The sequence below is a fragment of the Homalodisca vitripennis genome, chromosome 2 (assembly GCF_021130785.1).
Source record: "Homalodisca vitripennis isolate AUS2020 chromosome 2, UT_GWSS_2.1, whole genome shotgun sequence".
In the NCBI taxonomy this organism is placed as follows: domain Eukaryota; kingdom Metazoa; phylum Arthropoda; class Insecta; order Hemiptera; family Cicadellidae; genus Homalodisca; species Homalodisca vitripennis.
The window spans coordinates 51,511,916-51,526,578 of record NC_060208.1 but is presented as its reverse complement, the minus strand read 5'-3'; the positions used below and the strand labels follow the sequence as shown (position 1 = coordinate 51,526,578).

The window sequence follows — 14,663 nt, the reverse complement described above, 5'->3', positions numbered from 1 at the left end:
GCAAAGTTCAATAACGAATAAAAACAATACAAACACAATATTTTGTTCCTTGTTTTGTATAAATCTTTCTCTTATAGTTAGTCTGAATAATTCAAGAATTGGCCACAAGAGACAACCACATGACAAAATGTCACCAAGCAATGTATAGAAGTCAACTTACATTATAGGATCGTAAGTCCTTGCATCCATATGATGTCAACATAAGTAGAGAGGTTGAGGAAATCAATAGAAAAGGACTATTTTCGGAATAAATAACTATATTCTTATAACAATTAATTTAAATAACACAAAGGAAATATTGGTAATATAACTCAACAGAGTAAACCAGTTTTCAAACTAAACACCAGCAAAATGATGTTTACCAAAAGAAAAAGGAATTACAAGAATATTACATTATGTAGAATTATGAATTGTTTAAGGAAGATGTTGATATCTCTTACCAATAATTTTGACGAGAATATAATTCTGTATACACAGCTGCTAAGGAGCAAAATTCTTACAATATTGGTTGAATCACTATAATTGTTAGTTTCGTATACCAGCTACATTTAAGGGCAAAAACATCAAAAATGTTATTTTTTAAGTTTTGAATGTAATGTAAAAATTATGCAACTTTAGGAGGATGTTTAAAATTTTATTTCAAGATTTAGAAGACTCAAAAACACATAGTTCTCTTTTAATTTGTCTCAAAATTTTAAACACACAAGGTATTAATTTTATGTCAACAGAAAACAAACACAAATAAACAAATCAAGAAAAATCTCCAACTTGAAGAAGAATTACATTTAATTCATGTTGAGCATGAATTATTTTAGAAACACTGAACAATATGATGGTACATAACCAAAATCTTTATCCACTTTTAAACAGAAGAATAGCAACCTGTCCTAAGTAGAAATATATGAAATGTCTTGTTTCATGTGTCACATAGCTTCCAAAGTTGCGTCCAACAATACAATGCCACGTAGGATTGTATTTCTTGTCAAACTCTTTTTTTATGTAAGCAGCTATGTCCTAAAACAAAATATCATATTTTATACATTTTAAACAATAATTATAAATAATAAAACTATAAAAGTAAACGTTAAGATATAAAATTAAGTTATTACAAACAAAATTTTAACATTTAAGTTATTAAGAAAATTTCCACCATAAACTAAAAAAATAAGACATAAAAACATTTGTTCTCAAAAGATCCAAATGAATAAGTTACAATGAAAAAGGATACTGCCCATCCACTGGTTTCTGTCATAAAGACTACAGACATACACGCATGTTCTTTAAAGATGAGTTAATTTAATCATTATTAAATGTGACCCAAATTTGGTAGAGTTTAATTTATTACTTTTTAATAATATATTAACCTTTTTTATTAAAAACACATACAGAAACCAAGCAACGGAGACCCATATTCATATGGTGAAATGTGTTTGTCTAAGGTTAATAGTGCAATATGCCTTCGTCCAGAGTTACGGAATAGGGATACCATGTATATTGGTGCTGAAAACTAACAAAACCTAGCCCTTGGGTCCCTAGCTCTTGGTAGGACAGAACTGATTAAACATTAGTAAATTAAAAATTGAAAGAAATTTATAATTAAACTTGGAAAAAAAGCTTATAGTTTGGTAAATCATTAACTATTCTGTGATGCAGAATTAGACCAGTGCTCTCCAAACGCAAGAGCGTTTCAACCAGCCCACAAACAGGTTGAAATAAAGATATATCAACCTGCATTAAAAATTATAATTTAAAATGCACTCTAAGTTCTTCAACTAGTATTTATTGAACTTGCTTCAAATGAAAACTTGAATGAGTACTACAAGGAATGCTACATGAATGCAGATAATCTCTTATTTAGCAGGAAGATATACAAATGTATTTTGTAACTTAGGTTTATTGATTAATTGTTAATTCAATCAGTAAATTACTACACATCAATGTGTGTACATATTTTTGTTGCAGGTAATGAATTTTAGAGAACAAAACAAATCACTTTGAAAATGGAATGCTCACTGTTTTTTAATCAATATATGTCTGAACAAACTTCTCAAAATCCTCTTCGTGAAATTTAATTATATAGTGAACCTTTCTGATTAACACCTACTAAAAAATTTATTTTGATGATAGGCGTATTCAAGTTAGAGACAAACTTCCTCACAGACACACGAGAAAGACAAGGGACGGCTCAATATAAATATGTAACTAGTTAATGTTTTATCAAACAACTCTAACAAATCTTTTTTTAACAATAAATAAAGGTTGTATTTGTGTGGAAATGCTTGTTTTCTTTAGTAACCTACTACACTGGCTTATTTACTGTAAGACTTTAAATTCTTAGTAGTTAATATGAATCTAACCACATTATAAATTTAGAGACCCCTGCTTTAGACTACAAAACATAGACTCTATTTGAAGCATAGTTAAAAATTTCTTGCTTTTTTTGTGATATTAATTCAAAATGTTTCTGTATAATATTTTGTGCTGAACATGTGCATAGTCAAAATGCAAGTGTAGTAGTGCAAATAATTGCATAGGATCACTGTGGCTCACCCGATAAAGCATAGGATCACTGTGGCTCACCCGATAAAGCATAGGATTACTGTGGCTCACCAGATAAATTAAATTTTTTAAGTAAGTGTTTTTAATGGTCAAGTTATTTAACTGGTAAGCAATCATTCAAAATCATAATTTTGTACTATTCTATGAGTACCTTTTCAATATTATATTTTTCCAAAGCTTGAGTTGCACAATCCACAGCATCTTGCTGCATTTCTTCAGACATATCAGCATTTTTTATGACAGCTTTCCGGTCAGACATGTTGAAATACCTGTACAAAAGAGAAATTAAGACATAATTTAAAATAAGGTAAGTAACATATCTTCAAAAGATTAAGATAATAAAAGATGGTTAATTTATTTACAAAAATTGTACATATCACCTTTTAACATGCTAATTAATTTAAAAAAACCACGAAAGAATAATTATCTTGGGACAGAACTTATTAATATACATATCTGCATCTACATATCACCTGAACTAACAAGCTTAATTAATCACAAAAAAACATGAAAGAACAATTATCTTGGAACAGAATTTATTATTATAATTAACTTATCACCTGTTAGCAAGGTAATAGTAAAAATATACATGAAAGAATAATTGTCTTAAGACAGAACTTATTATTATACATATCTTACATTATGTATTTATATACAAGGATTTCTTTATAATGAGTTAACTTATGTTTTGAGATAATATTATTGTTTTATCCAATTTTAAAGTTAGATTTAGGTAAGTTATGCATTGGTTTCATGTTGTAATCATTTAAACTGAAAATGTTACAAGTCCTCTTAAAAAATTGCAAAATCTACCTCCAAGCATTTATTATATACACAGAAATTGCCTACAATTGGGATCTAAAGTGATAGATATTTAAGAAAGTTTGCAAATCATTACAAGATACAATGATACCAAAATAATCATAAATAGTAGTTTTCTAAATTGCAAAAATAATACGAAAGTTAAAAAAGCTACTTCAAAAGCTTGATAAATTATTAATTTATTAAAAAAACAAAAAAGTTACACGACTATAGTTAATTTACTTAGTAAAATAGTTTTGTTTTGTGGATGAAATATAAAACTAACTTTTAGGAACAATTATCAATAAACACATAAACATAAATATACTCAACAACATTTAACAAAATTAATTATACATGACAGATTGATGAGTGAAGTGCTATGGGAGTTTCTCTTTCTAAGAAGTTATGTAACTAATTTTAATAAGAGTTGGACAACTTCGTCCGGAGACCCCACTTCGACGACTGATTAATACAAAAAACCCATTTGTATCATGGTTACTACCGCTTTACCGCTTAAAGCATACCACTTGTTTAGTGCCGATGTCCAAAACGTTCGGTCGGCCGATTTTAATTGTCCAATGCATTGTTACGTATTTTGAGGGGAGGGAGGCGGAGGCTTGCAGTGGCACAGAAGTAGAACTAACCAAGATAAACTCAACTGGTGTCAGATGTAGCTCACAAACATATGTTGATCTTCATTCACAATTTTAAGAACCACATCGCGTAAAATACAATATTTAGAGGTTAATCAGTTCTTGATTCAAGAAGCTGTCAAATTAACTCCTTTTACTGCCAGACAATTTTGTTTACTACAATGCGCCCCAACATACTGCCAGAGGGATGTTCATCTCATGGGGCATAGTACCCAAACTGCCAGGGCCAATTTTTGGACATTTTGCAATGTTATTCACATTAAAAATTCATTGCTTTTGCTATTTTATAGTCATTGGATAAGCTAAAATAATGCTTTGTTTTGTTCCTCAAGAAATTGTAGTAGTTTAATACAATTATTCTAAATGTACAATTCAGGAACTTATAATATTTTTGAAACAAAATATGTACTTACCTTTTATCATTATTTGTTTTTTTGTTAGGGTAGTTTGACTTGAGATTATATTGTGTAAAGTCATTCAATATAATAATTAAAGTGTTTTATTTTGAAGCACAATACTATTTTAAGGCAAATTAAAAAAAGAAGGTTACTTTTTTTTGGGGATTATACCGACCACTCACCCAGACCATGAATCGTTATTTCACATTTCGTTGTCTACGGAATTACTAGATTAGCGTTAGAACAATATTTCGGTCAATATAAAAACAGGGATATTGTCTCTATTCGCAAACCACCGCCCCATCCTCAGACAGAGGTCTAATGTCGAGCGTCTAGTAGATAACGTGATTGACAGAGTCTCGCCGCCCGTTCTAAGCTGGTGTGCATCGCTTGTGTTCGTATCTTCTCGTTGTTTTTACCTCTACATTTTCTCCAAAACACAAAAATTCAACAAAACTATCATTTACCAAACTAAACTTTTTATTAAAAAAAACACTCAAAACTTGTTTTTATTCTTGATCCACATTCCGACCACCCAAAAGGCGAGTGCCTCCGGCCATCAGGAGCGGGCTTCGACAGCACCTTCGGTGCTTGCCCCGCGCTGGTGATGTCGACGAAAGAAAAACATCCCTCGAGATAGTACCTATCAGTAAAATATCAATATTCCTAGAGGGGGCTAATCAGAAATATAAATTCGAATTGTAATGTGGAAAAGGCAATGATTGTACCGTGACAAATCAAGTGATGCCGCGCGGCCTGACCGTAATCCAGGATTCTCGAGAAGATAAGATAACAGCGGACAACAATACCGATCACAATACATGGAAAATGCTTGTTAAGTTTGTAATGTTGTAATTGAAAGAGTTGTTTTTTCGTTTCTATCATGGTTTGTTTCTTTATAATTTTCTATTTTTGTGTTCTTTCATACTGGCTGTGGGTCGGTATAATCCCAAAGTACCAAAAAGAAATTATGTAAATATCTTTTAAAATTATAGTTTTTTATGACTTATTACAAACTTCACAAAATTTAAAAAGGCAATCTGAAAAACCACACTGTAACAACTGCTTTCACCAAGTTTATTGTCTTATACAAACTATTCCAAAACTGTTTTATTATTCTTTTCAAGCTTAAAAATAGTTCTTAGAATATTTTCTTAGGGCTATTATACAATCATTCTTGATCATTATTTACAAAAAGAAATCCATGTTAGCCCAAATAAAATTTAGCACGTGTGAAATGGGAAGCACTTAGTGTGCAATCCCTTCTTGCACTTTGTACACTTGGTACGGGGTAGACTTTTTCCTTCTTTACCACCCGCCTTTTTTGTAACTGGCAGCACGACACACACAGTCAGTTTTTTTTTCTTTTATTGTGTTCAATTTTTTCAAAAAATACTTGCTTTGGGAATCTGCATCACCACCACCTCGGTTGGTTGGAGTACCTCTCGGCATTACGGGGCCGAGGTCTGTGGTCCATGTCTGCTTTCCTGATTCCTTGAATATCCACTCCCGTGCCCATTTCCTCTACAACTGTTGCGTATATCAAAATCTAAATGGCTTAAAGGCTTTCGTAGTGATTTACTTTATACAGTAAGTAATGCATTGAGTATCATTCTACCAAACAAGTTGAAGGGGCTACTTTCTTCACAGAACTTCATATTTTTTTCGTGTCATCCTTGGTTACTGGTACAGCATCTGGTCTGCACCATCAACATCCTCCCATAAATGAGGTTTAATATGCTCTTATATATGGACAGGCTTTGTAGAAATATGGTACTTTGTTACCTCTTCTCTTGGATTTTGATACGGGACTTCAGCTTTGCCACTGGTTGATAGTTAGTAATACCTGCTTTTTTTGGCTCTTTTTTTCACGGTAACCCAGTAGAATCAGAGGATTTCTCCTCTTGTATTGTACTTAGTTTCACCAAACTGATAATTGTTGGTCTTCATTTCCTTCTGGAATGCCACTTTTCGGTTGTGACGTAGTGTACTCTGTTAACTTATGTACCTTTCTTGGTATAAATTATTTTGCCAGTTTAGTAGACGAAAAAAAGTTATCTATATAAAATGTGGTGGTAATACCTTTTTCATAAAGATTAGCTTTTTTCAATGAGGAAGTGTCTACAACTGAAAACCCCAAAACCTCTCCTGGTTATCAAACTCTTGTTATTCACCTTCAGGAACTCTCTGGTAAACTTAAATAAAACTGAACACAGTAGTGTGTGATGCTGCTTAAGCACAGCATCCACAAACTTCACACCGCAGCGATGGGTGTTTCTTGGGCATGTATTGTAAAAGTTTGTGAATGGATTTTGTGGCCAATCATACTCTCATTCCTACTGATATGTTCTTGACCAGGTGTGAAGTGAAGTTTTGAAACATGATTCATGTGATTGACTAAAGGTTTGAAACCTAGTACAGGGTTCATATCCATTTTTCATTTGGTGTTGGCAAGATTTTTGCCTTTTTTTTATGTCTGCGTGGGTGTTGCTCATCTTTTTTTTGGTGCTCTTGTTTTCTACTCGCGTTCTCTGTGTTGGGTTTGGTGGTCTTTTATGATTTCTTTCGTGTTGTGTGCTTCCGTGCACCCTAATTGTTGTTTTCTTTTTTCCTTTCCTCAACAAGGTGGAAAAATTGACAAAAATTGCCTGGTAAAGCGGTTTCTGGTGAATTTACTAAGGATCGAAGAACCAGGGAATTAGATTTGACTTTGGATGGAGGTCCACCAATAGGACTCAATACTAGGCATGTTTTTAACTTCCCATTTATTATATCAATAAACGATAATAAAGGCATATATTTCTGACGGGAGTGGGACTGATCTCCAGGACTTGTTGCTCGGCTAGTGCCTTTTTAGGCTTGTCACGGTTTAGCTTCAATAAATTTCTCTGGGCATACTTATTAGTGTATACTCTACAACTATTACTGGTCAATTAGAGAAGCCGTGAGAAAACAGTTTGAAAATAAGAGCATGGGGGTTGAGGTCTTTTTCAGGGCAATGTTTTGGGCCCTGGAAGTTCATGAAAAACTAAAAATTTGGTCTGGTCTATGCAACACATGATCATTAGCTTCCGTAAACCTCAATCCATCCCATTTCATCCTCTGATTCACTTAGGAAGGTGTTTATTTCTTCATTAGGGGGGCATTCTGACTCATTTAGGGCCAAATAGGATTGTACGACGGGTAGCTAGGCCTCAGATGTGCATATGTTGCCTATTTCTAATTGGGGACGTCATTGTCACTTGCACCATCAAGAATCGGAATCAAGGGAAAATATACTGACTTGAAATTATGTGGGTTAGCCCTAGTCCACGATTACTGATTGATGTTCCAGCTTCATTGGCGGATCGAAATCGGGTGTTCTACAATCCGTATTCATCAACATCAGAACTGCTGTCCTGAATGAATGCCGAGGTTGGAAAATGGTCACTGACAAAACTGTTCACTCAAATAGTCTTCTTTCAATAAATATTTCTGATGGTTCCCTCACTTACGGCGAGTCTGAGGACCTCTTCGTTTATTCAATGATATTATCACAATTACACTCGTAAACACCAAATTAAACCACAATTAATTACTGCTGAGTTCAAATGTTATACAAACACGATATAACCGAAAGCTCACTCGGTGACCATGCTGATGTTTGCACTCAGCGCTTACTAGCGGCACAAATGCCAACTATACCAAGCTGATTTTTTTTTTTTTGGGGGTGTAAATCCCCCCCCAATCTGTTAATAGAATATTACTTTATACAACATGTGGTTACATATTCTGTGCTTCATTCTGAACACAGTAAACAACAAATAAAAGACAATTATGTGAACCTTACTATTATTAACTTAATTAATTATTTTACGAACGTCCGGAAAAGTAAAAAGGACGATGGCAGTTTAGGCGTAGATTACCCGACGTCCGGTTTTAAGGTCGTTGGGCAGTTTAGGTATAGTTTTACAACGTCCATTAAAACGGACGTTGGCAGTGAAAGGGGTTAAGTTTTTGGGATAGGAAAAATTATTTGTTAAATTTTCCCGGTTCTCAGAAAAATTCCTGGCTTATTGCCGGTTTTTTTCCAGTCGGGTGGCTATCATGTATCACTGTAGATATATTGATAAGACCCTTATTCGATATATGAATCTTATGGATCGATGATTATACTAATTGATATAAAATCCAGTTCCTCTTATCGTATTCTACCCCCTGTTTGACACACGGAGTGGAGATTCTCCATCTTTATTTTTGCTAGTGTGGTATTAAAAATAAAGAGTAGGCCTAATTGAATAGTAAAATAAATTTCTTTGCTAAATTGCACTTCAGTTTTGCATTAATTATTTAATACAGTTATTAAAGCAAGGTTATTAAAGGTAAAATTATTGAATAAGATAAATTATTAGGCTACCTTTTTATTCTTTGTTGACTATTAACGCAACAACACGCTCAGGTGTATTTCCCCAAATCTTCAATATTCCTCACCTCCACAATTCTGGGGCTGATCAGAAATATAAATTGAATTGTAATGGAAAAGCAATTATGTACCGTGCAAAAAACGTAAATAATCATATGATGCCGCGCGGCCTGCCGTAATCAGGATTCGAGAAAGATAAGATAACAGCGACAACAATACTGATCACAATACCTGGAAATGCTTGTTGATTGATGGAATGTTGGTTCTGTTACTCAAATACATCGTTTTATAACGTTCTAAGTTCATTGAAAAAAGTTTAAGCGAATCTGACCTCTTTAACAATAATCTTTGTTAGTTTTTAATTTTGTAATTCTATCTTGTTTGTTTCTATAAATTTATATTTTTGTGTTCTTCATACTGGTGTAGTTGGTATAATCCCAAAGTACCGATTTATTTTAGTATAGTGCCAAATATTGATTTGTGAATATATTGTAACATAACATACATCGTCCATGCAACTTACAAAAACTGTGCCCGTGTCACATTTAGTGAAAAAAATCATAACTGGACTTCTATATGAGGTAGGCTTTTGAAATTTTGTAATTAGGTTAAGGGGTAGATATAGTTTACTGGGATATAACAGAAAATCAGCATAAATGTTTTTTTATTTATTTGTGCTAAAAAAATTTCTTTGTAAATTTAAATTTTTTTTTTCTAAATTTTAATTTTGTTTATAAGTTTAAATTACATTTATGCAACTACAATTTAGCAACTGAACAAGGGCATTTTATAAGCAAAAAAATGGTAAAGAAATCATCAATATCTGTTAAAAAATAAAAAAGTTATGATACATTTTGTGAAAGCTTTCAAAACTACTGAAAATGCCCTTGGCGTTTCTGGGTAGTACTTTTGGAAAATAGGCTGGCGTGCAAAGGGTTAAAAAAAAATTTGTATGGTTAATTTTACAGAATAGTGTAATTCTACGTTTAATCCTGAACACAAAAATATATACTTTTATTTATACCTATTGCTTTTATTTTATATTTTTAATAATTTTTTTAAAAAAACCTTGCGCGAAGCTCCAAAACAGCCCGACACTACAGGATGAAATGACCGCCAGTTCTAGGGTTAAGTAGCATCAACATGTGGGTTTGGCTCCTGGTAACACATGGGGAGAATTCTTTCCAAAAAATTTCACAAAAGCTGTTACTTATTGATGTTAAGCTGTGCAATTTATAAATATTGTTAGGTTTCTTTGATATCTAAAGTCTAGGCCATAGTTGGTTATTGTTGTTTTGTAATGTTAGGCCTATTGTAAAATTTGTGTATTTCGATTCTTCTTGTTCCGGTAATTTATTACAACTCTTATTGTCTACGATTTTTACATACATTGAAGCTGGATAATATATTGAATTATTCGATGAGTGTAGGCTAGGCCGTTTATTAAAGCCTCCCCTCAATGTATACCAAAAAAGCTTGTAAATTGCTTGCAGTTCCATTTAAGTTTTCAAGCTAGCCTCTGGACAAACCTAGGGACAGAATATTTTAGAGAAACTGAAATGTAAGCAATTCTTTTGTTTCCAAATGTGCTGTAACGTTATGCATTTTACCTTAGCTAACATAATTTTAATGGCATTTTAGTTAAGCTTGTAAGCTCAAACACCGGTGTAGAAATTTACAATAGTATAATTAATAGCAATTCTCAAAAAAATACTTAAAATTAAACTTTAACTATAAGACTTACTGTGCTTTAAGGAGACAATATGTAACCAATAGCTTCAACACTTAATAGGGAATTAACAAACAATAATAACAGCACGAGGTACTTCTCACGATCCCATTCACAGTTAAGTTGACCGCTTCAGTTCAGAAACGTCAGAAACATCACCATAAACTCAAACAACAGTAAAAAAAGACCGATAACTATGGTTAAGGTCCATCGGGGTCTTTTATCATCCCACAATGCATTGCAAATCATACATGCAAAGAGTATGAAATTAGTAGTGCTGGGTTCACAGACATACTGTATGAGATGGAAAACTAAGACTTTCCTTAAACCTTTGATTATGTATCAAACTATGAGTTGTTTGGTAAGCCTAAGGCTTTTATTAGTCCATGGATAGGACATCTTATACTTGCTTTAAGATCTATTACAATATGTGATGCTAATAAAATGCGTGTTAGAAAGGCGAATCACGAAGATATATCAATAAGCAACTGTAAACAATTATTCAGGTTAAAAACCAAAACTAATTTTTTATCTTCTGAGTTATGACCTGGCCATGACAAAACATGTGGTGAAACATTGTCAGAACGACAGAAAAGTATGGAAATTTTCTGCATTATATGGCTGACACATACATTTATTTAACAAAATGTTGTATTTTTAATTAACCGAAAATGTTATTTAGATTTTTTTTAATATAATTAATTTTGTTTTCTAATTATGGATTTTCATACATCGATTACGACAAAACCCACTTAAGATATTTATGGTAAGGAAGGTCAGATTTCTATAAGTACTAAGTTTACCTTATTCAATTTTAATTTTAAAATAGTGAAGATGGAGTATCACGCCAAATTTAACCCTCTAATTAATTATTTGGAAAGTTATCGTGCATACAGACGGACACTCACAATGACAGAAATCTAACTTCGTTATCAACTGGGAGGAAAGGATTTTTCCGGACATTTGCCATCGTTTAGTGATACAAAACATCAGTAACACCAAATTTTATATCACTAAACGGTAGCAAATGATCGGAAAAATCCTGTTTCCTTCACAAACCCTCCATCACCAAACAAAACCAAACAAAAAATTAATTTTAAATTTATACGTCTCTGTGGCAAACCCCTGTATTTTACTATCAATACATTTATTATAACACTCCCTTGTATACATTCTACACACAATTGGACACAAACAGAATTCTCTTGCGTCTGCAAAATGTGTGTAATGACATTATTCTAGGCATATGCAGTAACTCGTCATGTACAGCTATGTTCACAATTTCAAGACTCTAGACCTTTTCATAGTTAAGTTAAATCAATAAAAAATATTGCAACTAACAGGTAGACAGCAAGAAAGTGAGTTTATAGCAGTTGTTTATTATACTTTTAAACTGCTATACTTGAGATTTAAATGTCCGATGTTTATCAATAACATCAGTCAACAAATCAGTAATTTTACTTGCTATGCGGATGGCATCGCAGGTTACGCTAACATGTTCAAGCTTTGTATAAAAGCAAAGGAATCCAAGAAAATGGTCTTAGCATTTGTTTGATAATTTACTACAATAATCACACGATTAACCCGTAAAATATATTTTGATTGACTACCAATTTGTTTATCCTGTGTTTCTTTCGTTGCCAACAGAGTTACCCATAAGACGTTAGACAGTGTCACTTTTTTACAGAGATAGATCGGACCCCCCAATCGATCATATTCAATACTGCCATAAAGGTAGTTGAAGTAAAGATCCACTAAAAATGTCAACCCTTTGAGACAACTCGTTCGACAGTTATCGAAGTACAGGCATACAGAAAGCAAATTTCGTTCATCAGCAACAACGGTAGAGGATTTGCTAAACGCTCAGTAAATAATAATTGTAATTATTTTTAAAATAATTGGTAACTAATTTGCCAATTACTTTTCGTCCATGAATGTACACACTGAAGTGAATGAATTTACACATAGAATATACGAACATTCAGTCAAATATTAATTTGAAAGACCACAATATATTCTTACTATGCCTTGACCTTGATTTTTGTGAATATTTTATAAAATCAATATAAACGAAGTATTGCCGATGGAAACCGATATAATCGGAAATTCGGTGTCAAGTGGTTAAAAGTTAGTAATTTTATTTTTATACGTAGATTGACTAGGATAAAATTTTCTGCTAAACATTGAATTTATTTGTATACGTTTTTAAACAGGTGTCGTGCACGCGCGTTATTGTGATGTAAACAATACCGAAAAGCGTAACAATACAGTAATAGCATGTGCAATTTAATAACTTTATAAGAAATAAACTGGCTTCAAATACTTATACTACAATCAGAAATGTACTACTACCACCACTATCGGCACTGATTATTAACAAAAGTCAACAATACACGATTAGCATCAACAACGTAAGCTTTTAGAACTATTAAGGAACTATGATAAAGGAACTAAAAATCAACCGTTCAATGAGATAGCCGGTGGCATTCATTGATTGCCCTTAAACGATGTCTATTTCGATCGAAGCTTAGCAAGAGTGCATTATTGTTATCTCCTTAAAGGTTGTATAATAAATCGTCTTTCTACGAAAGATCCAACACAAACCTTGTGATAGACTGTCTATTTGTTGGTATAGTTACATTATCAAAACAAATAAAAAATAAATAAAACTGAAATGTGTTAAATTTTGAATTACGGGCATATTTTTCGTTTAAAATAAGTTTAAATACAGCTTAAGTATTTGTATCACATCTCTCCTAAACCTCCTCCCTTAATGCACCTATGGGCGGAGAAGTGTTGTTTACAGTATGTAAAGCAAAGGGCAAGGATGCAATCATAAATCTACAAGTAACTTGAAATTGGCTCATAATGAACAAGTAGGCCCACTAAACAAGATACAGAATAGAGAAATGCAAGCACAGTAATTCTACTAACTGGAAATTATTTTGAAGATGTCCAATACTCTTACAAAGATACTTTCTGTTCTAATAATGGACGGCATATACCAGATTGCTATAATAAACTCCTACATTGTTAGCCACTGCACGCTAGACATATGTAATGGAAATGAACACAATTCATTGGTCTTCACATAACGTAGCTCGTGAGAAGGATTTATTCAATGTAAAAGTTATGTTTAGCTCCAGTACACCTTTTTCTTAGAGCAGCGTCTGGAATCTGACGCTGTCATAGACGACTCCTGGAACTGGTGTCATGTTCATCTGAAGAATATAACTCAGGCAGACGCTGCACTAAGAGGTAGTTGAACTTGGACTAAATAATATTCACATTGAATCAACTCTTTCTTCCCACCATAGCTGTTATGTGTAGAAAACTCAATAGCTCCATCGTGTTTAGAGATCGTGTCTAAAACCTGATGAGACAATGATAATACATCTTCACCTAGATTATACTACATTTTGTAGTCTAGGTGTCTCTTATGTCGAAACGTTGTAAAAAGGTTTCGAGCGTCTTCGTCACCGACTCTGGATCTCTACAGACAAACATGTCTGTCCAGATTTCAGAAGTCAAGATTGTGACAGCGTAATATTCCAGACGCTGTGCCAAGAAAAAAATTGAACTGGAGCAAAATTCAACATTCTTTAGTCTAATTGCTTTATATTAATAATGTTGATGTATTCCAAAAGATCTCATAAACTCGAAGTGCAAGATTAATTATATGGGCGCGAAGTGGCGGAGTCTTCATACCCCAACACATGATTGAAGTCAGTGCGTCCCCGAAGCACAATCATAGCCATATTCTATCTTCTTCTAGTTCTTGTCTTCCGATCAGGCTGAGCTTAACTGGCTGGCTTCTTTTCTATAATCTATCACGCTCTTATTTCGTTTCAGTCTACCCTCAGCTTTCGGGAAAATGTTCTCCCAGAAATCTAACTTCTACTATACTTTACTACAACAAACTTGTCGTATGTCTCTCCAATCCAAGGCGGAACAGCATATGCCGAAGGCTGCGTGGCCAATGGAGAGCTTGTTCTTTAATAAGCGAACTCTGGATACCTTGTGAACTCCAGTTTAAATATAGCCTTCCCCAAGGAAAGCGGGCCACTGCTTGGGGTGACCTTTAGATCTCCGCTACTCGTGGAAATACAATGAGTACA

The 14,663-nt window shown here is 33.2% G+C and overlaps 1 protein-coding gene across 1 annotated transcript; it reads right to left on the bottom strand.

The window, feature by feature from the left end:
• Window positions 1–239: 239 nt before the first annotated feature.
• Window positions 240–10,768, bottom strand: LOC124353931 (dynein light chain 1, cytoplasmic). The gene is made up of 3 exons (XM_046803992.1): window positions 10,561–10,768; window positions 2,711–2,828; window positions 240–1,014 (listed from the first exon to the last, which is right to left on the bottom strand). The coding sequence occupies exons 2-3, from the start codon at window positions 2,816–2,818 to the stop codon at window positions 853–855; spliced, it is 270 nt and encodes an 89-aa protein (XP_046659948.1). The 5' UTR covers window positions 2,819–2,828; window positions 10,561–10,768; the 3' UTR covers window positions 240–852.
• Window positions 10,769–14,663: the final 3,895 nt, after the last annotated feature.

Coding starts and splice junctions, on each gene's coding strand:
- LOC124353931 (XM_046803992.1), bottom strand. CDS start 2,818: ATGTCTGACCGGAAAGCTGTCATAAAAAATGCTGATATGTCTGAAGAA. Junction 1,015..2,710: donor AAAAATATAATATTGAAAAG/GTACTCATAGAA, acceptor ATTTTGTTTTAG/GACATAGCTGCTTACATAAA.